Consider the following 25,347-nt stretch of genomic DNA (forward strand, 5'->3'; position numbering starts at 1 on the left):
GAGACAACTTTTATTAAAACCCCATCAGCCAGCAGTAAATGACCCTTCTAAGATTGTTCTAGGATTATGCAATATTATTATTTGAGTGAATTCATTGTAGCCAAGCCAAGTTTTTAATGCTGCACCATTTAGAATATATGGGTTATAATAGGTGTTCGATAACTTGCACACTGCACCTCATGCATCATCTAGTACTTTAGCAAATATACACTGAAATGGTTAATAAGAACACAAAATTAGATACCATGTGCCAGATCTGATCATAGTTTATTACACAGTAAAAGACACATAGTTGATGTATTTGTATCATTTTCTTTGACCTGTCAGCACAGAAAGAAACCCCGACACATATTCACAAGTATATATGTATATGGGTTCAGTATAAAGTGCAAATCAATCACAAATTTCCATCATGTGTAACATTAGGGATGAAGAAAGAGAGAATGCCTTGAATGGAATGCCCTGCAAAACAATCTTTTCCTATTTTGGTTTCATACTGCATTTTAAAAGAAAACAACAACAACATTGAATCTTAACATTTGAACATAAACAGGAATATGAGCAATATAAGTGGTTTCAAGTTTTGAGAGGAGAGAGTACCATACAGTTTAATGGCTTGTGTAGCCTATAGTCCTCCGGGCCCTGGATCAAAGAGGAGAAATCACCAGTTTTTGGTGAATCAGAAACAATGAAGGGCCTGTATGAACAGATCACTTCTATTGTAGTGCATCCTGATCTTTCTGGTTATGATGTAAAATGACAATATCAACTAAGCACTAACCTAGCCTGAAACATGTCTGATTGGGACAATTTGATCTCACAGAACCTCGTTTTCCAATCATTCTCACTCTACATTCTACACTATTTCTGTAACGCAGGCAAATAACGTTCAAAGTTTCCTTGAGGCAGTGGTTACATAAACTTTAAATTTGGCAACAAGAAGGGTCAGTCTCCAATCTCCACTAATCCACCATAAATCGTGATAAGGACACAATGCTATTCAAGTTCAAATGACCAGAGGGCTGCACTAAACTTTCAGCGCCGTAGGCACCCCTTTGCACCAAATACAGACATTTGATAAAATATACATTCTCTGAAGTTTACAAAATCCATTATGTTTTTGAAAATTCTCTGAATCACAATATGAATAAAATGTTGAGCTACATGACAGGCTTCGAATGAGAAAAAAAAGCCTTATATCCACAGCAGTCTAACAAATGCATTGTAATAATTTAACAACATAACATACATTTACATTTAAATGTACACAATACCCTTTGATTCAGTAACGGAAGAAAAGATGTGATCAGGACAAGAGTGGCCAAACCTTCCAAACAGCATTGCAACTTTAATGCTACTTAAGAGTAGTTCACCAGCATCTTATTAAACATCAAATGTCTTTGAGCTGGGCTGAAAAAAAAATGTCTGCACTCGCTGCTGTTTCTCTGGAGATGGTATGGACACCTTGTTGCTGAGATACCATGAAAATGGTAATGCATAATCGAGTCACTGGTTATTTAGTTTGAAAATGTTTGGCATGATGCACACACAGCTAATATCGGACAAACTGATGGGATTTCAATGGAAAAATAGCTTTAACGAACACAGTGGGGTTGGAAATCAGTTTAGCAGCTTTGTTTGGTAGAATTACTTCCTTGGTGTTTACTAGATTGCGGTATCATACCGTATTTCCCAAACAAAAACGAACAAAGAAAAAATCCTCACTTTGTCACTGCGTCCTTGCCTGTTCAACAAGAACACAGCAGCTATTCTGGTGTTTCTGAGCAGAATCTGACTATGCTTCAATGCCCTTTTACTAGTGGTCCTATGAGACGGAAAGTGCATATACTATTATAAATACACATAAAGAGAATTAACCAGTTTGGCCAGAAAAAGGAACGAGAAATAAAGAAATCCGGGGAAAAAAAAAACAAAGGATTATTGGCGAGTGGGATTTGATTTCATATGGGAGAAGAAAAACGCTACTGCTGCTTAGTCTCAAAACTTAAACAGCCCCATTTCCGCTTAGGGCTTGATCGCATGGATGTTAGTTCGCAACCTTTCTAGCGATTATTGCATAGTTTGGTGAATTACTTTTAGATTTGCAGATCATTTGGTTTAAGAAAAAACAGTCATTCTGCCCTCTCCGGTTCTGCTCTCTCATTTCGCTTTGGGTCCAATTCAATCAAACTGCTGTATTATCACCACACTCCCAATACGGCGCCAGTGTAAGTTCACCATAAAGCAAGCCATTTAACGGTTAGCCTGTGTTTTTCAAACAAGTCAGGTCATATTAAGCAATGCAGATTGGTCACTTGAATGGTTAAATCACTCAGTGGTGAAACGGCTTCTTTGCTATGGAATTTATTTTTGGACGGGAATAGTCAAAAAGTGGTTTTGCGGTAGTTTGATTGGATTTGGCCCTCGGTCCTCAGTCATTCCCAAGCCAAACACTGCCCTCCAGTCTTTGCTAATCTGAACTTCCCCAAGCAGCACTTACAAAGAGCTCTTCCCCATTCACCCTGGGTAAACAATAGGCCTTTCGGAAACGTTGTATATTGCATAGTGTCGAGAATGGCTCGGGAAAACACTTTGCAGTGACTGCCCCAAATTAACCGCTCGCTCTAACCGTACGACGGCTGAACCGCATCGCCCTCCTTATTAACGACAGCGCTATGAAATACTGGATGTCAATTACTCTGTTAAAGCTAACAATATATACTCTATATAGCTCATAAACCCTGAATGTATACACAGCATGTGGCAATGCTCAATAAACTTTTGACAAAGTTTGCATTATAGTGGTCCCATATATCATATGACCAGCGTGTTCCCCCATGACCAGCACAGAGTCATTACATGGGTCTTATACAGAATGACTAAATAAGTGATAGATTAAATAAATTTCAAATAGCTCCCAAAAACGGATGCCTAAGCAATCAAAAAGCACTATATTGGTTAACCAATGCTTGCTGAATTAACTAATATTGCCTACAGAAATGTAATAAAATAACAATTTAAATAATATAGTAAGAAAATAAATATTAATAATTCAATGAATATATTTTTAAATAGACATTTAGGTTATTTCTTATTTTCTCTCACTTTTTTTTTCTCTCAGCAACGCTGAGAACAGCGCGCTTGAGCTCACTTCTGCATGTCATATTCACCAGGGAGTAATTTGTTCATCTGTCCAATAGGTTGGCCAAAATATGTGTTTAGATGTAGCGCTAACAATGCACTCAGGGCTTAGAATTGAATTTCCTCTCTGAGTTTATTTGTACTGTACTATTTGAACAGATAATAAATAGAGAGGCGATCCAAGAGTTTGCGAACAGTGAAAAAAAAGCTCCTGTAGGTCTACAGAAAGAAGCTGAAGGAGTGCGAAGAGAAGTTATCTGTCCCTTCCTGTGCATCTCTAACTCGTTTCATAAATATTGTTTGGTCGTACAGTGTGGATCGATGACATCTACTGTTGCTGCACTCGATTCTTATGATTTACGGCATTTGAACTTGAGTTTTTTGGTATTTTAATGAATTCCTGCACATCGATTTTTAAAGATATAGCTCTCGCCAAATGGGAGAGTTTCACACAAAGGCTAGTGGCAATTTGAGATTTACAGCTTAAGTAGTAGTAAAATATCTGTTAATAAATAAATAGTACACTCTTATTTCTATAACACATGCCAACTATTTCACATCAACGCTAGATTCAGTTTATATACACATACATTTTCTTTGCTGTATTATATATTTCATATATAAATGGCTATTGATTTTTTTTTTCTTGATAGTATTTTCCTTTCGTTTCTAGAGATATTCTCATGGAAATAAGTCTAAGAGCTCTTTACATAATGGCCTGGATGACTCCTGCTGGATTTCATGATGACTTTGACTTGACCTACACGCGGATCAGTCTGTAAACCAGGCCAATTTCCCCTTAAATGTGTAAAACCCGTCGAATATGAATTGATAAACATAGAATTGGACATTCGAGATGTTTTCGCACTGATGCATGCCTTTTTCCAGTTGAGAAGGAATGTGTCCCTGTATAGCCTCGGAAAATAAACCACTGTTTTGTCTTGCTTTAATGTGTGTTTGTGTGTGTGTGTGTGTTTTCACTTTGCGTTTGTATATGTGTGCACGATGGTTAAGTTTGGACTGGCAAATTGGTTTGAAGTTAAGAGCTGTCACCAATGTTGCGTTTCTTGCCAAAGAGATTTGAGGCATCTCTGTTGCGTAGATTTGGCTGGATCTTGTATCCATGGGGACTGACAGACCACCGCCACCCACCACGAGTCTCCATTCCAGTAGGTACTGCAGCAGACGGACACGGCTTGTTCTGCAGTAGTTGGAAGAGCATGGAGATCTCGGGGCCTAATCGGGTCAACAGATTTGCCCTCACCAGGTCCACCGTCTCATCGTCACACTCCATCAAACTCTGCAGTAGTTTCCCATAAAACCTGCGGCGAGACAGAGAAAACTCACACTGAGCCAGTGCCTCAACAAATTAGCGGGTTAAGCAGCATTAGAAAGCTACAGATAGCGCTGCTAATGCTCAGCGAATTTAAAGCGAAAGAACGTGTTAAAACCATTTATATTTTTTGAATGCTTCACAGGTGATTATTTTTTAAAGTATTGGTTTCTGCCACAAAATAAGTCAACAATTTGGTTTCTAGCAAGCTCATGACATAAGGATTAAGATGTATTATCTACTTAAACACTTGCCGAGTTTCCACTGTTTCTTCTACTTTTATGGAAATTTTGAATGTGTACTTAGGAACATCTGAATGGAAATGCACATACACGTGCTCAAAATTTGCATAGACTGAAGTGGGTATTCTGAAGTTAAAATGTGAATTATGTCAATGCAAAAACAATGTTGTGTTTTCACCATTTAGCTAAATGCTGCTTAATGACACACAATATAATGCGTCTAACAGTTTTGCAAACATGTATCACATTAAATGTAAATAAAATGCAATTAGATGAACTTCAGAGTGTTTTTGACTCACTGTAAGCAGGACTTAAGTGCATCTTTATATGCAATTTCATAATTATTCCATTGTTTTTTAAAATATGATTAAAATGTACTGCTAATTGTACTGACAGGAATTTATGGTAACTAAAATATACTTCAATGTAATTTCTTTTGAAACTTTTATGTAATTTTGTGTCAATTTAGGACATTTAAAATATATTCACTTTAAACGTAATATCAAATTACACACTACAGTTAAAATTATAATCAAGTACTTTACATGTGCTTTAGTATAGTAAATCAAAATAAGTGTACTTTTTAAAAGCATGACAATTGATTATTAATAATGATTTTAAATCTAATTTAAAGTAAAACCTTTAGAGGTTATTAAAAAGTGCTCTTTTTAAAAATGTACTTCAGTTGAGTTAAGAAACATAGTCTTGGTAATGTACTTAGTCTTTATACACTTAAGTAGCCTTTTATTTCAGTAATATTATATTATCTGCAAGTGTAGTTTTTTAAAATATACTTTTAAGATTTGAAGTGCACTATAAGTTCATATTTAATCAAATTAAATCAATACAATTATGCACACTTCTTTTTCATAAGGGAATCTACCTAACTGATGCTTTAATTTCCAAATCTAGCATGACAGTATGGTCAACCCTTTTTCTGTTTTTGTGTAAACCATAAGATGAAATCTTTTTTTATCCTGTTCAGGAGTCTTACCTGTTGGGGAAGTGGCTGGGTAGCTGAGCCACCTCTGCAATGGCTTCTGGGTTTGATTTGGCCACTGTACAAATGTCCAGCTTGCTGTAACACTCCTCTTGAACCTCCAAGATCATCCTCTGGAAGGTGGAACACCGCCTGACTGTAAGAAAGATCTTGGAAGTGATGCCATTGGCAATGCACTTCAAGCTTTCTTTCACAAAAGCCTTACCCTGCAAAATCAACAAGAAACCCTGCGTCAAGCACATGCCTGAACTGTAACTTCAGTCCACCTCATGAAACTGGAATGGTTTTTAATAAGCAGAACCTTAGTAATGATTCTCAAACAAATCATTCATTTGAACCAGTTCTCTGTAACGATTCGTTTGAATCAATTTTCAGTGTATAAACTTGGTAATAAGATCTTTGTTGGAGGGAAAATTGGTGGTCAACTCACTAAACCAACAATTATTATGACACAGTGTAAGTCTATATAAGGCCATCAATTAAGAAAGCATTTATGAATCACTCTGTAATAAGAACTTTTGAAAAGAATAGCTCCCATCAGGCCTTTCAGATCTCAGTGGACTTCAGCCCCATTCATTTGACAGGATTCATCCAATCCCGTTTCTTCTTAGCTTCTTCCTGTCTGCTGAAAAGGCGCCTTTGACTTCAATAGGATATTGTGTATCCATCAATGAACTGATATATCTTTATTGTTCTTTAGCTGGAATTGTATGCAAACGTACATACCTGAGTGTCGAATTTAGCAGCACTGTAGAGAAAGGACTTGCAGATATCGTGCATGCCATCTGTGTCACACGTTGAGTTTTCAAGACAGGCAAAGGCACCGCAGCCCACCTGGAGCGCACTGTTCAAGCAACGCGCCACATCCGCTGCAAAAACAAAATCACCATTAGATTTGACAAGAACATTAGCAGAATCTAGAGAGCAGTCTTAAGCACATTTCTTCTTTTTTATTTTCAGTGGTTAAAACCATACATCCAAACCAAATACACTCAGCGGCCACTTTATTAGGTACCCCTGTTCAATTGCTTGGTAACACAAATTGCTAATCAGCCAATCACATGGCAGCAATGCATTTAGGCATCTAGACGTGGTGAAGATGACTTGCTGAAGTTCAAACTGAGCATCAGAATGGGGAAGAAAGAGGATTTAAGTGACTTTGAGTGTGGACTGGTTGTTGGTGCCAGACGGGCTGGTCTGAGTATTTCAAAAACTGCTGATCTACTGGGATTTTCACGCGCAACCATCTCTAGAATGGTCTGAAATAGAGAAAATATCCAGTGAGCAGCAGTTGTGTGGACAAAAATGCCTTGTTGATGTCAGAGGTCAGAGGAGAATGGGCAAACTGGTTAGAGATGATAGAAAGGCAACAGTAACCACTCGTTACAACCAATGTATGCAGAATACCATGTCTGAACGCACAACACGTCGAGCCCTGAAGCAGATGGGCTACAGCAGCAGAAGACCACACGTTTTGATGTTATTGTCAACTTCGGATAGGAAAAGGAGGCTGAGGTTAAAATTGACTCAGCAATATTGGACAATAGAAGACTGGAAAAATGTTGCCTGATCTGATGAGTCTCAATTTCTGCCACTACATTCAGATGGTAGGGTCAGAATTTGGCGTAAAGAACATGAAAGCATGGATCCATCCTGCCTTGTCTCAACGGTTCAGGCTGCTGGTGGTGGTGTAACGGTGTGAGGGATATTTTCTTGGCACACTTTATGAGATTTAGTACCAATTGAGCATCATTTAAATGCCACAGCCTACCTGAGTATTGTTGCTGCCCATGTCCATCCCTTTATGACTACAGTGTACCCATCTTCTAAAGGTTACTTCCAGCAGGATAATGCACCCTATCACAAAGCTCAAATCATCTCAGACTGGTTTCTTGAACATCACAATGAGTTATCTTTACTCAAATGGCCTCCACAGTCACAGATATTTATCCAATAGAGCAGCTTTGGGATGTGGTGGAACGGGAGATTCGCATCATGGATATGCAGCCGACAAATCTGCAGCATCTGCATGATGCTATCCTGTCAATATGGACCGAAATCTCTGAGGAACGTTTCCAACACCTTGTTGAATCTATGCCACAAACAATTAAGGCAGTTCTGAAGGCAAAAGTGGGTCCAACCCGGTACTAGCAAGGTGTACCTAATAAAGTGGCCAGTAAATGTGTGTGTGTATATATATATATATATATATATATATACACACTAATGTGCACACACACACACACACTATATATATATATATATATATATATATATATATATATATATATATATATATATATATATATATATTGGACAAAAGCACAAAGGTATAAGTATGTTATTCTGCAACATGCTTGAGCAAACTAATTAAAATTAAACATTTCTGAGGACTGTTGTTCCATTTGTTTTCCCCATGCTTGATAAATCTTGACATAAAATATTTCAGATTCTGCAATATTTCTCGGTCATTAATCCATCCTTTCACCCATCCATCCACCCATTCATCCATCCACCCACCCATTCACCCATTCATCCATCCATCCACCCACCCATCCATCCATCTATCCACCTATCCTTCCAACCAACCATCCATCCATCCATAAACCCACCAAACCACCCATCCACCCACCCATCCATCCATACACCCATACACCCACCCATCCATCCATCCATCCATGGGATTATCTGCTCAGTCATTGAAACAAACTAAGTTCCTTCTAATACATGGACAGTTCAGTTTGTACTTTCTCAAAGAAGAGAGACCTGGAGAAAAGCCACTGAGGGTTGTTGAGGGAACAGTCTTTGGAGACAGTCTGGACTCCCAGTGTGAGGAACAGGCAGTTAATGCTGGAACATATTCTTATGGGAAATGATTTAAGGAGAAACACATTGTGTGTAGCTGCAATGAACTTGTGAAACCATTTAGGTAAGATAATTAATTCCTCACCTTGCTTACAAGTGAACACGGGATCATTTAGTAGGGGACACATTCTCATTATCACCTCCCAACCCACGGGATGTTTAAATACCACGCGGTCTGGGGGGAACTATAGTACAAATGCTAGACAAATACTAGGATTTTATGTGTGGCTTGGTGTGAGTTTCCAATTTCCATTCAGTTTTGATAGCAAGCCAAATTTCGACTTAAAATGACAATTAACAACAAGCCTGACTAGCCACTTGACACTATGAAATATATGGCAACTGAGCCAAGCAGTGGTGTCATTACTCCACTCCACTCTCTGCCATAAATTTTATGGGTATTCCAGCCATTTTTCTGTTCTTGGAACTGTGACCCAATAAATAAAGAATATCCACAGCAGGCCTTGTGGGGTTCTTGTGGTGTCTGGGCATTCAGTGCCCTGTGTTTGCCCCCATAGTCAGGGAGTGAGAGAGAGGGTGCCCTAAGCATGTGTGCCACGATGTATTGGGTTCTGCTGACTGTCTCTTTTGGCACAAGACTCATTGTTTCCATTACCCTTACATGTGACAAGACAATAACGTTCAGCGGGGCGAGAAAGAAGGCCAAAACCACCACCTCCAACAGTTCCGCGCCAAAGACTATAAACGCTTTGCCGCACAAACTCGTAGCCTGCAGGGCCAGGATCCCACGCCACGCCAAGAAAGAACCTCAAGGGTATGTGTGTGTGGATGTGAGAGAGAGAAAGGCTGGTGTTGCTACACACTCACTTTACTGTATCTGAATGAAAATAGCTTGTGTGTTGCTGTGTCAATGATGTTGGCAAAAGGCAGACTTCTGAAATAACCAGAAACCCCCCAAATGTCATGCAGTGAATATGTCTATTGTCCATAGGAGCAGGTTAGGGCAAGATCTCAGATGCACATTCTGTTAAGGCCATTTGCTCATTGAGCACATTAATGGAAAATTCTGGGTTCAATAAAAGTTAAACTCTATTGACAGGCATCATTGGCATAATGTCAATTACCACAAAATATAATATCCAACTTGTCCATGATTACCTTAATAAAAAGCATAAATCAGGGTTACAGTAAGAATCTTTAAATGGAATGAACAGGGCCAATCTGTAGACATTAAGTTAGCCACAAGATGAAAACAGTATGTTATTTAGCATGATTTTGTGAAAAATCACTTATTTTGTGTTTTCCTGCTTAAATAAAGCACATTTTAAGGGAAGAATCAATGAAAGTGCATTTTATTATTATATAAGACACACATTTCTGGGCTTATTTATTTCCATTGTGAGTGGCTCCTCATAACCAAGATTTACATGGTTATGGGGAGCAAATTTTGTAATATTTTGATTATATTTTAATTTAGTATTTCAATAATAAATAAAAATAATTATTTATTATAAAAATAACATTAAGAAGAACCAATATTAATAAATATGAATATTATAAAAACATAATAAAAATAAATAATTGGCAGGGAAGAGTCAAAATTATTTTTGTGACAGCAAGAAAGATGGTCTAGTTTATAATGCTCTTCCAACCTGGTCAAGCTGGGGTTTAGCTGGGTTAACTGGGTGTCCATTTGTTCTCTGAGTCCAACCAGCTAGAAAAAAGCCCAAAACCGTCTAAAAGCAGCCAACACACCAGTCTGGGAGACCAACTAAGGCCAGCAGACAAGCTTAGGCTGGTTTAAGGTTTTTCTCCCAGCATGGATCCCACATGTCTCCTCTAAAGTTCTCAACAGTATCTCAAACTGTGCTCAGCTTTGCCATGATACCAAAAATCTAAAGTCAGAGATCTCAATACGAACTCAGGTGTCTCAAATTCTTCCAAGAATAAATGAGTTGTGCTATCCAAATTAATATTGTTATTGTTTCTATTTTCAGTCTTCTAATTTAAGAATAAGCATCCAAGACAAAGTTGGTACATTAACGAAAAGCAACTGAGAACTCTATTATATCTTTATTATATTAGAGCTATGAAAGAGTCATAAAAATTCATTTTAATACCAAATACAAATGTATCCCTTTCCTACACTCGCTGTTAGCCTCGGGACAAATGATGTGAAATGTTTGCATGACTGGCCTCTTTTATCAGTGGAACAGTTTTCCTTGTGAATACACTAGAAGTCATCAAATTAGAAGTTTTACTTTAAAGTACATTTTAAATTATTATGTTTAATAATCTTGTGTGGTGCTTTACAGAAGTACGCTTATTATGATGTGCTGACTAACATACTAAAGCATTTCAAATTATAATTTCAAATGTAGTGTGTTATTCAGTATTTTATTTACAAACGTTAATTTATCACCATTGCAAACGTGTAATTACAAATACATTTAATTTCATAACATTCAAGTTTCGAAAGAAATGACATTAAAGTATAGTTTAGTTAACAGCGTATTTAAACATATTTAAAAGACAATAGAAAAAATATGAAATAAAGATGTACTTAAGTCCTACTTAAGTGGGTCAAAAGGCACTCTAAAGTGCAGCTAACTGCATTAAATATAAACGATGATAAATTTTTATTTAATTCCAAATGAAATGTAATAATGCAAAAGTGTCATTACATTAAATTTGCACTTAAGTGTATTATTTTAAACTATATTATTTCTGTAATAAGTTCTCTTTTTAAAAGTATGCAAAAGTGTACTTTTGTGTCTCTTCAATGCTATTTTTAATTGAATGTATGATGAAGCCAAATCACACTGTGGCTTTCAGGGAAAACACTCGGACTCCAGCGCTGCCACGTCAAAAACAAATGAAATTACTCTGATTTTGCTGCTCTTATGGCGTTATAAGAGGGAAAGTGTGTCACAGGCCTTTTTTTGTATCACTGGACACCCCCTAGTCATCATCAGTAACCTTACAAGGGAAAATAGAGTTATGGATGAGTTGGGCCACAGTTCAGGCGTTGCCCCTTCACTTACACTGCACAGAAGATACTTAAAATATGGGCTTGATATTGCATTTGATGCTTTCATAGACCACTTATTATATTGCAGTGGGAAAACAGGCACGATGATTAGATGTACTGTGACTAATGAAACATGAATACAGCTTTGCCGGCTGACTCTAATAATTTTGAGGGTACTGCGATGGGCCCTGACAGGTCAGGATTCATTTGAGATTCAAGAAAACACATCAATAGACAATGCACAGGCTTGTGTTTGCTTTCTCTCTTACTCTCTCGTGTATCATCAAGTGCTGTAAAACCTTAAATGGGTAAGTTATCAGAGACCCTATATACGGTTCTCGACAGGTGATATTACACTTTTCCACAAAAGACTAATAGGATGAATTGTTGGAATGAATAATTCATTTTCTACACTTACATAGCTACCTGTTCAGATTTCAACTTGAGGAGTGCGTGACCCCGACTTGAACCTGTGGCCCTTGAGTGTCAGTGTTTCACACCAGACTGTAATGCATGACTCAGCTAGACCTCGCAGATTTGGAGACGACACTCCAATTGTCTTAATATGTCAGGCAGAGTTCATTCATTTACTACTGGACTTTTTCATTAACTAAAGATCTCATCTGTGGTTTTATCACATAAAGAATATTAATCCAAAACTGAAAATTCTGTCATCAATCACTCATCCTCAAGTTGTTCCAAACCTGTATGAGCTTCTTTCTTCTGCTAAACATAAAATATGTTTTTTTGGAGTATTTTTTTTTGAAAACAGTTGCTGGTCCTCATTTACTTTCATAGAATGGAAAAGAATACTATGGAAGTTAACAAGAAACTCTTTGGATACCCACATTCTTCTGTTATGTTCAAGAGAAGAAAGAAACTCATACAGGTTTGGAAACACTTAAGGGCGAATAAATGATGACAGAATTTTAATTTTTGGATGAACTGTTCCTTGAACTAGGGTGTCCTCTTTTGTTTTGCACATGTCCTGGTCGGGACTTCTAAATGTCTGGGTTTTGGCTTTGATTTCCTATTGACATGCTCTACAGTCCTCACACATTATAGGCTATGTACAGTACATGTATCTGCATTGCTTTGACGGTTCTCTGTAGATCCCGTTTTCTTGCACGTGATGACTGATCAGTTATGTATAATGCCTGCACACTATAGGTCAACTTTGACTACAAAACTAAAACCTGGATATATATAGGCAATTTAAAAATCCTGGCCAGGACATGTTCAGGAAAAAGAGGACGCATGGTAACCCTATCACCAACTTACAACTGATGACACCCGAAACGCCTTCAGAAAAAGAGAGATAAAGTCCAGTTGTAAAGGAATGAACTCTATAAAATATATAATAATTTGTTTTATGCAGCTTCTCATTTTGAAATGCAAAGAATGGACTTTTTAGGATAAAAAAAAACCCTTTTGTTTTGTAAAGTCTATACTGTTCAGTTAGCTCTTTTGGAATTATTAGTGCACCACTGTCTCTTTGTCTCAAAAGCACTGAGTCAGTACATGTCTCCCTGACAACTAAATACAACAGGAAGTTATGCAAATACCAAGTGGAGTTTGACAAAGGTTTCCCGACCAGAGACAGAACAGAACTGAGTGTCCCACACCACACACAGGTCCACTTTTTGACACTTGGACAAGCTTTTCTCTGCAGCATATTAACTACTTACTTCATTCAAGACAATGCGAGAACCTTTTGTAACGCTGACACCAGATCTTCAGTTTCAATATAATGTGCAGTAGATAAGAACAATAAATTAAAACTATCTTTAATAGTTTTGGTTCCTTTCAGTTGCACACAATGTCATGTAAAGCATCCATTGTGCTTAGTCCATTAAAAGTTAGTGTAAGCGAGCTGCCCATCCTCCAGTTCTCTACCTGTATAACCTGTCATTTTCAAATGAACCTGAAGACCTCTGTTAGCTGGCTCAGGTGTATGTGATGAGAGCTGGATCTTGAAGCATGATTGTATGACCTCACTGGAGAAAGCCTTTTATTTACAAACCACTCACTGGATCTACCTCAAACTCTTTCACAGATAATTATTAACCTATCAGGAATGGAACAATGCTTTTTAGATATTTAGAAAGAAAGTACTGTACTGATTTGAATGTATGTGGAAATGATTTAAAACATTTCTGCTGGGTATAAGAGAGTTTAACCTTGTCACTTTTTGGATTTCACTCTTGTTTGGTTTTCATCATATTAGGACTCCTAATATGGAGTAATATGATGCCAGAACTAAAAATACAGTATGATAGAAAAATCAATAATAAAAAAATAAATAAATAAAAACCTTTTGCATAAGTTTTTACAGTAACTTGACAGATGTGGTTGTCAAAACATATCTATCTAGAGTGTAAAAAAACTATATTTTATTAATGATATATTATTAAATAATGTCAATATACCAATATATTTAAGCTATTGGAATCTGTATGTTACTGTAAAATGTGGTAATAACATTATGGAAGACAACATGTTGTCTTAAATCCATAAAAATTGGCAACTCTAGCTACTAATAACATTGTCACCCACACAAATGTAAAACACCAGTTACTGAGTAACACACTAAATGATCCAAATATCACACAAGCAAGAATGCTATATTAGTGAATATCAGCATGATTGTGATTTCCTGTGACAAAGCCATACTGATATTCAGTATACAGGAAGAAGCTATTATTCAAATTTCATATTGAATTTGGCCAGTTATGTTACAAAAGAAGCCAAAGCATAAAGCTTTGTATGTTGCAATCCACTCAGCAAAACAGACAAATAGCGCAGTACAAACAGTGAAGTGCCCCAGTGCTGTTATATGAAATATCAGAACTCTTAGTATCTTGTTCGATCAATCCAATTAAAGGACTGGAAAATCTAAATAAATGTGATGATTTGCACAGGGAATCTTGGGAACAATTCTCAATAAATTAAGAGATGATTCATATTTTGTACCATAAAATATACGCTTTCTAATGTAAATTTTAAGATGGTTCATACTTTATACACATATATATATTCGAAGTTGTACATAAAGATTAGGTCTTCAAAAAAACCTTTAAATTTTCATGTTTAATTTAATGCTATTTTCCATTCTTTGTCATTAAATATACAATTTTCTATCAATTTCTGAGAAAATTTATTCTACACCATTTCTTTCAGTGTACTGATGTGTAATATGCATAATTGTGTTGCATTGCCTTGTTTTTTTTACTTACAAGAAACGTGTATTTAAAAATGTATGTGGTGCCTTGTTAAATATACATTTTCTATTCAATTTTAAGGTAATTTACTTATAATGTATTTTAATTTATTTTACATTAAAAGTATTGTCTTTAAAATATCCAATACTATTTTTACGGTATGTGGTAAGGTAACCAGTGAACGGGTTTTTACTCTAGCATTTTCTCCCAAACAGAAAGTCCTGCTTTTGAGGCTGAAAGCCGCGGCGGAATCATCATTCACATCCATTCATCGCGCTCAATGCATCAAAAGAAGCTCATCGCGAACTAAGATGAGTCCCTCATTTGCAGGTCAGAGGATGAACAAGATATTCACTAATGCATGTGTCACAGAGCCGGTCAATAGATGCATTGGATGAGAGCTCATCATTGAGGAGATGACAGCTCTCATATGATCTACCCTCCACCAAGCGAACCCAATGCATGCGTGTCAGCACACAACCGGTTCGTTATTCCCGAACGCTTCCTACTTACAAGGGCTGTTGTGGGAGAAGCGTGCTCTCCTGGACGAGTAGGATTCGTTCTGATCCAGTTCATACGCGGAGGCGATGAGCACGGCGAGCAGCAAAAGTCCGGTCCTTGGCAGCATCTCTCACTAAATGACACTGGGGCTTTTATGAATGCAATAAAAGAGGATTTCCTTTATGTCTCGCGCGCTGTACGGTGCGTGTTCTCGGCGACTTCGTTGTCGAAATGCGTGTGATGTGGGCAGTATCATGAAGGCTCTGTCTGTCCGGCTGATCTCTTCAGCGATTTCTTCTTCTAGCCGCGTGCATGACAGGAGCGCAGGTCGCCCTTTATATGTGCCCGAGCATCACGAGCCCGCCGCTCAGCCCAATCACATCACAGCAGGCGCTCTAACACAGCCTCAGCACAAACTTTCATTCATTGATCCGTAGCATTTAAATTGGCTTCTCACATGGCGTAAAGTTTGCTGTTCCTTTTGACTTGGGAAGGGGTGATTGGGAAAACACTCACATCCGCGCACTGTTGTCATATACAAAAATACACGTCCACTTCAAAGAGCGCCTCGCATATTTGATCCTTCATAACGTCACAACAGAGCTCATGTGCGCTTCACTTCAACTTTACCCTACTGAACGAAAAAAAAAAAGAAAAAAAGAGAGAGCTAATAGTGCATGAACCTCCATAAAACCAGCAACCAGACAACAAATCATCAGGTTATCTATTCTTAAATACTACATATTGCTTAATATTTATTAAAATAGCTACACAGCTAACCGTTTTCTATGAAAAAAAAATGTTTTAAACATGACTTGAATGGTTTGCTGGTCGTTTAAGATGGGCTTTCCAAGCTTGTCCTGCTTGACAACTCTTTAAAAACCAGCGTCTGACACATCCTGATGTAGCCTATTACTCAAAAAGATCAGCTAAGACATAACGATTTATTTCATTTTAAACGAGTTAACCGGTCCATTAAATAACATGGCATCCATATGACCCCAGTCCTGTTATTCTAATAAACTCAAGCCTGATTACGCAAGTTTAAATCTCATTACTGGCATTGGCAAATGACAGTTTGTTTTTCTTTATCTTTTTGTTTCATTCAGTAATCCTTGCAGTGTTATATTTCAGCTGTCTGCTAAAGCGTTCCCACCGGATCGCGTTTTAGTCAAATGTATTGCGTTCTTTGTTTTTCTTTAATGTCTTTGAGAAATAACATTTGAAGTTATTCAAATGACTCGCATTTTTATCGCTTTGGCATTTTGACGGACCCTCTGCAATAATGCCGCTATTGTTGGTGAAGCAGGCGGAATCGTCTCTAGCTGACAGATAAACGCAGTTATTGACACAAATCATGTAACGCATGGAAAGCATCACTGTGTTGACTAGAGCTCGCCCAGGGCGCACGTGCAGAAGCGCACGCGTAATGTGACACTGAACTCCATTCGTGAATAATCGCCCAATCAGCACAGTCCTGTTTAAGTGAGACATCTGCTCACTTTTAGCCTTGAAGAAAGGAAGAGAGCAGTATTTTATTCTGAACACCCTTTAATTCCTAATGGGACGGTCAATAAATTAGTGTCTTGTTGCTACTGAGGCTGGGGCTAGTTGTCACACTTTTTACTCCAATTAATATTTCCCAGAGAAGGCTTATTTGTGAATTTATGTATAGGCACATAACTTGTTTTCTTGCTAAATAAAAAGTTTTCATTAATATTGTCCAGGTAATGTTTATTTAGCAAATGAAGACCCTTTGTGTCCAGCATGACCCTATATGGGGTAAGTTGTCACATAGGGAGTCTGTCATTAAACACCCTGTTCAGGCTTTTCAGCACTTAACAGCAAAAATATGAAACACAAAACAGCTGATTTTTACAACTGTTTACAATTACAACATGACATTATAAAAACAGCCTTGTCTTGAGAACACATTTCAAATATTATTATTATTATTATTATTTATTTTTTGGTTAAAATAATAATAAAAAAAATATATACCTGATTTTCTATTAAGTGTATTGACATTTCAAATTTCCTTTAACCCAAACATAACACAATAAAATGTAAAATTCATACTTAACTACACCAAACCCCACTTTTGCTGACTTTTCTTGTGACAAAGTCCTGAGGTCAACTCTTTTTTTTTTATGTACCATCACCAGTTATTTCATCAGCCCTCAAAAAAACATTCTTAATTTCCTGGGTAACATAATGTGCAACATCTGAACACTTTCCCCATCTGTGAGTGGTGTACATTCAGCAGGTGTTTCCAAGTGAAAACACCATCAATGGATTGTGAGTCATTAATGGATTTGTGCCTCCAACCCCCTACTTACAGGTCACCACATCCTCTGCAATGCCATCAGATGAGTCAGAAGGTCTTATCTACTATTTTGCCTTTGTGGAACGGTTCAACATTAGGACAGTGAAAGCAGCATAATGGGTCAAATCACATCATTGCAGTGTACCTATTCAAAATGCACCAGTGGTTTTAATATATTCCGCATTTAGAAGAGCTCATCTAAAGAACATTTCTTTAAACATTTGTTTCCCAAGTGATTATACATAATTAAACCTTGCTATAACACAAGTTAAACCCTGTTAGGGACTTCAAGACTGTTAGGGAATGAACTCCTCACACATTTAGCAGTTTCATGGTAAAAATACAATAGGGGTTGAAAAGTGGAGTGGAAAGGTCAACCTCTTTTCATTAAGGGCATTTAGATGTAGACCTAAAGAATAGCTCTGAGACCTGAGGTTCACTAATTTTAAGAAATAGTTAGGTTCTAGTATTAGACTTTCACTCTTTACAGATTCCATTAAATTGGTAGGATTCCTCCCAAGCTTCTTTTCACTTTAATATCTGAAAAAAGCTTTTTAAATTATGTTTTTAAAACCTTAAGCGTTCAGGGGTTTGATTTGTAGACATTTTTATGGTAGGTCTTTAACTTTATTTACTGCAGTAACTTTACACTTAAACTGAAACTAATATATTGCTCTTCTCAACTTCTAGTGACCTGCTTCATTTGTCAGTAATATTGATAGCTTCACAAAAACACACACAGCATAAAATCAAGTAGATCTTGTGCCTGCTACTGCAGGAAGGTTAATTCTTAATATTCTCTCAGCAACTTATACGTGTCTTTATAAGCTTTGGCCAATAGACGCCAGTATGATGCCAAACTGTGACTGTGCCAGGCTGTTAGTAACTGAGCAACTACAGAACGTTAGAATTCATTACATAATTTTGTTCAATAGAATTTTATGTTATCACCAAGGTGAAGAAAGCATTACGACAAACAGGATGGAGTATGATAACAGGGGTGCCAGTTCAGTCACACATCACTCCAGTCAATCAATGCCTCACTGCATGTGTGCACTAGACCTGCCAAAGCAAAAGGAAATGACTTCTAGATTACATTAGTATTTGCCGTTCTCATATGAAGGACCTGTAGTTCTGAAAGATCCTGTTTTTGGGCAACCTTACATGTTATCCAGAGTTTGCGTAATGATGCAGGTGTAATAGCAAGCTATCAATATGTAATTGCAAACATTTTAATACAAACAATGCATCTAGAATGCATTCAGAAACAAGTTCACAGAGTTCCAAGAGTTGCTTTTCAGACCGTTTCAAAACCTTTTGTCACAGGGAGCCCTTTTATATAATGGTGTGATTTATTTTGACCACTCTCATACTAAATGCAACCATATTTCTTGAGTGCATTCTGACTTTTACTAAGATTATCATTCTGTGCAAATGAAAGACCAAATTCACTCCAGCAAAAAAAAAAAAAAGAAAAAAAAAGAAAAGAAGAAAATGGTATTATAAAATCTAATTTTCTGCAAGAGTGACTCACGCAGTGTTTAGATTGTGGCAAAGATTTCATTCCAGCTGTTCTGGGAAAGTTATCAGAATTATTATTATCATTAAAATGGCTCCTTGGGGGCACATTCAACAATATGAGAAAAAATAAAAAAAATAATATTTTTGATATATTTTTACCTTTGAGAGCACTTTTTGGATGTTCTCATAAGCATCCACATATTCTGAGCATTATGAGGAGTGTGATTCTCAAAACTATTCTCCACTTTTTGGGTTCTTGTCCTGATTTTTTTAGACCATAGGCATCCCATAGAAAGACAAGGATAAATGGTGTGTAGCAATGTGTTTCTTATGCCCTTTGTCCCAGCTTAGCTTTGGCATCTTCAACCATCAACTGACTTTTGTCATGGTTGTAATGCTTTACATCATGTCACTTATTTTGAAAAAAAAGAAAAAAAAAGTAAAACATCTAGGCCAGATTGTACCTTTTCATTCATATGAGGGAGTACCCAGAAAAGGGCTAAAGATTCAACAGCTGTGCTCACATATGGACTGAATTCATCCTTGGCTAGTCACAGAGGTAAGTCAAATTCAGGTGGTCTTGCACCACAAATGAATGCAACCCTTGGGAATCGTGATATATCAGGCAAATGAAGTCTCCTCCTATGAGTGGTTAATCAGGGACGTGTTACTATGAGAAATAGAAACATCTGGATGTTGGACATGAGGAATTGTAAACCTTTCGTCATCGTGAAGTCACTAATCTACTGCGCTCAGCTCTTAGGAGTGTGTGTGTGGGAAAGAGAAAGGAGGAGTGAGGGGGGAAAAGAGGGGTTGGATATGTGTGTATGCTGGGCAAGGGTTCAAAGACGGGGCATGATGGCAACCAAAAGTGGGCATTCTGCTTTGGCCTGATACCACACGTGGCATATTTGCATTGCTTTGCATGAAAGCAGTTTAACTGATTCTAAGATTACTCTCCATTTGCATCCTGTCCTTTCTGCCAAGAGGTCAGCTGCAACTCTGCACTTGCTCATATGGCATCATGAGGCCTGTATGTTGTTCATGAATTACAAGCTCTGGTTTGTGCTTAATAAATGGTTGAACATAAACAGATTTATGTAGGATAACAGTATCAGCAAATAGTAAAGACTACTGTATACTATACTATACTATACTATACTATACTATACTATACTATACTATACAGAAAAACTATTAAAATGATGTTTGGAAAGATGGAATGCACATCAGGAGCCAAATCAGATCTACTGTAAATGTGCAGCTGTGAAACTGATCTGACCCTTAAAAATAATAAATTTCTTCAGGTTGGCTGAGTAACAATTATGTAAATAATGGCATTGAAGTGAAGAAATTATAATATGAATAATGAATAATAATGAGTAAAAAAGTTTGCACATGAATGTATATGTAAATGAGTGTGTGTGTATATATATTAAATATATATATATATATATGCATTAAAGAAGGCTCATTTTTGTTTGCTTTAATCATTCATTCATTCATTTGCAAAGACTAATTTAAAAACAACACACATAAATGTCATTTTGGTCTTTTTTTTTCTAAATATTTATAGCTGAAGTTCATCATTCCAAGTAGGCATTCAAACCTATTGGTTTTTATTATTGTAACAAACCAACTGCACTGACTTAAGTACTCCTAATTAGTTAATTTAGTTAATTAAAGTGTGTTGTATCATCAGCTCAGATCTAAGAATGAGCCTATATTTGTTTCCTACTGTTCCTTGACTGTCCACTAGAGGGTCTTTGTGGAATGTGCATAACCTACAGGTAAAGGATGATGCTCAGTTAGCCTGCATTAAAGCTGGATGAGAGGTTGCATAGACTTTGAAGAGTAACACTTTTTTCTTATTTTAGCATCCTTTTGTGGCTCATCAATTTAGTGAAACTCCAATTTTGTAAGCTTTTAAAGGACAGTTTGCTTGCCAAATGTTGCAGAAGAGCAGCAATACAGTGTATATCCCCAAATCTTCTTTTAACTTCATGCCTTTGGGTTTTCCAGCAGACGTCTATAGGAACGTTGGCCCCAAAAAAGACACAATCCAGTGGAAGCCAAGTGCATTAAATCTTCAGCGTTGACTTTTAGGTCAATAAAGTAAGAAGCAGGTTGAGAATGTGCGAATGGAGGTTTAATAGTCTATATATTTCCATAAAACAAGGGCTGCATGAATCATTTAGTGTAAGTATATTACAGTGTGCTGAAGCATATCATTGCATTTTTGGCCTGGCAAAGAGGTTGGCTCATTTATGACGGAGATATATTCATGTACTGCCTTATAATGGCGACTTTTTCTTCCTTATTTCCATGAAAGCATTGCAGTGTTCAATGTCATCATGACAGATTCATGAAAATTAAGTCTTAAGTGAGAATGCATTGGTACATGAATGATAAATCAGAAAATGGCAGATGCCAAATTACCTAAACTATAATGGGAACTTATTATAATAATAAGTGATTATATGAATATAATAGGAACTTATTATTTAAAAATATTCATATAGTCTGACAGTGAACTGCCAAACACATGCCTAGAAACTGAGATTCACTGAGAGTTCGTATGATTCACTTCTGTCTTCTGCTGAAAATTAAAAAAAAATATGAAGAACTGAAATGTACAAATCAAGAAAAAAAGTCCAAGAAAGACGACAACTAAAAGTAAACAGTTGTAAAGACAATTTTTTGCTATGTAGTGACTGTGAATTTGGTGCAAGAGAAACTGAAAGAGTGACTTTATTTCATCAGAGATTTGTCACTTTGCTCAGGACTGAATGGTCCAGTTTTGGTTTGAGATCTCTTAATCTGCGCCAGAGCAGATTAGCCATGGAATTTAAGATACTATGTGGATCAACACCAGCAGAAGTCTTCATGGTGCTTAAAATCCAGTAAACTGAAATATACCTGGCAAGCCATCTAAACTGTCTTTATGGCATTGAAAAATTCAGAATTATGAGATTAAAAATAATTGCAATTACCTTTTTGATTATCTTTTTATTCTGTGGCGGAAACAAGCTACCAGATGAGCTTGCATCACAACCTCTGAAACAAATCTAGATCAAAATCTTTTTTTTTTTTTTTTTTTTTTGGCAAACTCAATGGCTCTCTGAGAAATCTAATTCTGTGATGTTAATGTGAATATCTGTGATTGCCGATATTGTCAATATTATTGCTTCAGCACATGACCTTCTGTAACACCCACATGTAGAAAACACATGCTCCCACCTCTGTAATAAGCACAAAGATTTGTAACACAAGTGTTGTTTAGAAAACCAGCCCCGTTCAAATATGGCTGATGGAGGAAGTTAAATTCAACTGGATCTTACATACGTGACTCTCTGAATGCACTTGCATGTAAAGAAGGCATCTCTGACTCTCCTGTAGCACGTCTGAGGCGGTGAACCAGTGTTAACCCCTAACAGAAATCACATCCTAAACGTATTAACCCAGCATTATCTCAATCATGGAGGAAACCACTCATACAAGTGCCAGAACTAATCTGATCCACTAGGCCTGATGAGTTTGCCAATATTTCGGGTAATCGCTTTATGACTAATCAAGTTAATGAATAAGAGAAAAGGGATATCACCAGCTGTTTCTGAACCATAGGCATTTCACAGAAGCTGAGCAGCCACAGCTTTGATCTGTTTGTGTTCTGCTTACTTCTAAAGCTCTATGGTGCACTGTATGACCTAACGGCAAAGCTTTTTTATGTTTTAGTAGGAGCAAAGTGACCTTTCCTGATTTCTGGGTTCAACATTAAACATCGTGGGAGGTGAGCTTGACGCACAGCCATGACGCATATCCCCGTCACTGACAAAAGAAGCAGTCCAACATACAACATGGAGTCTGACAGGTTGTCAGGTTGAGACTGAGAACACACAGATGTCCTTTGTTCTTTACAGAGACAGTCTGGACAGATCATCTGAAGGAACCTTCAGCAGAACATATGCAGGGTACAACAGGGTTAAAGACCCTGCCTGTGGAAAATGTCTTCAGATTTGTTTTCAGCAAGGTTGCATTAAACTGATCAGAAGTGGCAGTGTAAAGACATGTAACAAAAGATTTCTATTTCAAATAAATCCTGTTCTTTTGAACTTTCTATCAAAGAATTCTAAAGAAAGTGCATATCGAGCAGCACTGTTTTCAACACTGATAATAACTGGAAATGTTTCTTGATCATCAAATCAGCATATTAGATTGATTTCTGAAGGATCATGTGACAATGAAGACTGGAGTAATGATGCTGAAAATTCAGCTTTGATCACAGGAATAAATTACATTCTAAAATATATTCAAATAGACTAAAGTTATTTTAAATTGTAATAATATTTTTTTATATTATTGGTTTTTTTGTTTTTTTTTTTAATATTATTGATGTGGTGATGATGATAAGAGGCTTCTTATAAAAGATTAAAAAAATCTTACCGACCACTAAATGTAAATGCAAAGGCAATTAAAGGGACCCCTAGAGTAGGGCAAAATGCCTTCTGGTTTCCATATTGATGCAGTGTTGATGTAGGGCAAATAAAGCACATTTTGTTACCGTATGCAAATACTTTTGATATTGCAAGTTATTGTTTGATTTTTTTTTTTAATAACACACTTATTCAAAACAACCACTTCAGCAAATGGCATAACAAATGTTGTTGTTGTTGTTCTTTTTTTTATCTTTTTTTTGTTAAATCATTTTTTGTTATTTTTGTTTTTTCATTTTTGGCATTTCATTTTATATTGAGTAATTTTTCTGTTTGGAGTATATCACAGAGTACATCCTGGAGCTGCAATGCCAATACAGGCAAATTTCACAAATTAATTTCCTTTGTGATTAGAACTAGGTACTACTTTGCACACTCTGTTCCTTATGACAAATGTATTACTTCCCAGTTATAGAAAACTATGTTGCAGTACATATTGTACATTTTCCTCCTTCGGCAACCCAACAGTGTTTTGGTCGGCCTTTTGGTCACTGTGTGCTTAGATACATTATCATTCAAAAAGGGTCAGTAAGATTTTATTTGAACAAAATCAATACTTTTATACAGCAAAGATATCTTAAAGTGACAGTAAATATGTTTTAGTATTACAAATGATTCCTATTTGTAACTTTCCATTCATAAAAAATGTGCAAAAAAGGATCACTGTTTCTGAGGAAAATTCTAAGGGAAATTTTCAAAATGGCTTTTTACCTCACAGGGCTTTTAGCTTTTTTGTACCCTTTTGGTTACTCCAGAGCTGAATGTTTCCTAGTGTAAAGACTAGGAGAAAGTCTCAATAGACAAATGAGTGTGGGATGTCATAACATTTTCTTTAATTTGGAAAGACGTTGTCTGTGTTCTGTAGACCAGTGCTTCTCAACCACAGTCCTGGCGGACCCTCAACACTGCACATTTTGCATGTCTCCTTAATCAAACACACCTGATTCAGGTCACCTGCTCATTAGTAGAGATTCACAGACTTGAAATGGGTGTGTCAGACAAAGGAGACATGCAAAATGTGCAGTGTTGGGGGTCCTCCAGGAATATGGTTGAAAACCACTGCTATAGACTCTTCACTCAGAGTCACAGTTATAGTTACATTATAGATACATAAAGTTATATTAACACAGATTCATTTCATTATGCTTCACAGATCATCAGAGTGTTAGAAATATAATGAACATCTAAGAAAAGTCAAAGCTTTATACAGTAAATCTTCTTCATGGACCCCCTGCAGTACTCATAAGGATATCACTGGAATTAGCCATGAGAGCGTAGCGGTTCTGTGCATGCCATGATCCTCTTATAAAGAGTTTTACCAGCGCTCTAGAGGCAATAACTTGGTTTTATTAAACAGGATCCATGGTGAAAGAGTTTCAGAGCTCTGCACTGTATCACGTCCACCTACTGCACTGGTTTCACAGCATTTAGCAGAGAGCGCATGAAATGGTCAGAGCAGCTGCGTTTTTGTCATTCAAAGAGCCTTTTAAATTGCCTTTAAAAATTACTGTTGCAACCCTCAGTGGAAAAACGTGTGACATTTATGCAAAATAATAGTATGTTAACATATGTCTTGAGCCTTTAATGCATTTAATGTCCCCCAAAACAGATAAACATGAATGTGCCAATGTTTTGTAAAGTAATGTACATATTCGCGGCAGTTGGGAAATTAAAAGTCCAGTACGTGGAGCTAAAGTATTAATGCTTTATCA

At 36.8% G+C, this 25,347-nt stretch overlaps 1 protein-coding gene across 1 annotated transcript; it reads right to left on the bottom strand.

Annotated features, from left to right (window-relative positions):
- Window positions 1-255: 255 nt before the first annotated feature.
- LOC109090903 (stanniocalcin-like) lies at window positions 256-16,308 on the bottom strand. Its single transcript, XM_019104728.2, has 4 exons — window positions 15,308-16,308; window positions 6,443-6,585; window positions 5,711-5,922; window positions 256-4,463 (listed from the first exon to the last, which is right to left on the bottom strand). The coding sequence occupies exons 1-4, from the start codon at window positions 15,420-15,422 to the stop codon at window positions 4,181-4,183; spliced, it is 753 nt and encodes a 250-aa protein (XP_018960273.1). The 5' UTR covers window positions 15,423-16,308; the 3' UTR covers window positions 256-4,180.
- Window positions 16,309-25,347: the final 9,039 nt, after the last annotated feature.

This window comes from Cyprinus carpio, chromosome A8, assembly GCF_018340385.1.
Source record: "Cyprinus carpio isolate SPL01 chromosome A8, ASM1834038v1, whole genome shotgun sequence".
NCBI lineage: Eukaryota > Metazoa > Chordata > Actinopteri > Cypriniformes > Cyprinidae > Cyprinus > Cyprinus carpio.

Excerpts from the sequence above, each read along its gene's own strand:
- LOC109090903 (XM_019104728.2), bottom strand. The coding sequence starts at position 15,422 with ATGCTGCCAAGGACCGGACTTTTGCTGCTCGCCGTGCTCATCGCCTCC. Across the intron at positions 5,923-6,442 it reads CTGCTAAATTCGACACTCAG|GGTAAGGCTTTTGTGAAAGA; the intron begins GTATGTACGTTT and ends TTGATTTTGCAG. Across the intron at positions 4,464-5,710 it reads CCCAGCCACTTCCCCAACAG|GTTTTATGGGAAACTACTGC; the intron begins GTAAGACTCCTG and ends GTCTCGCCGCAG.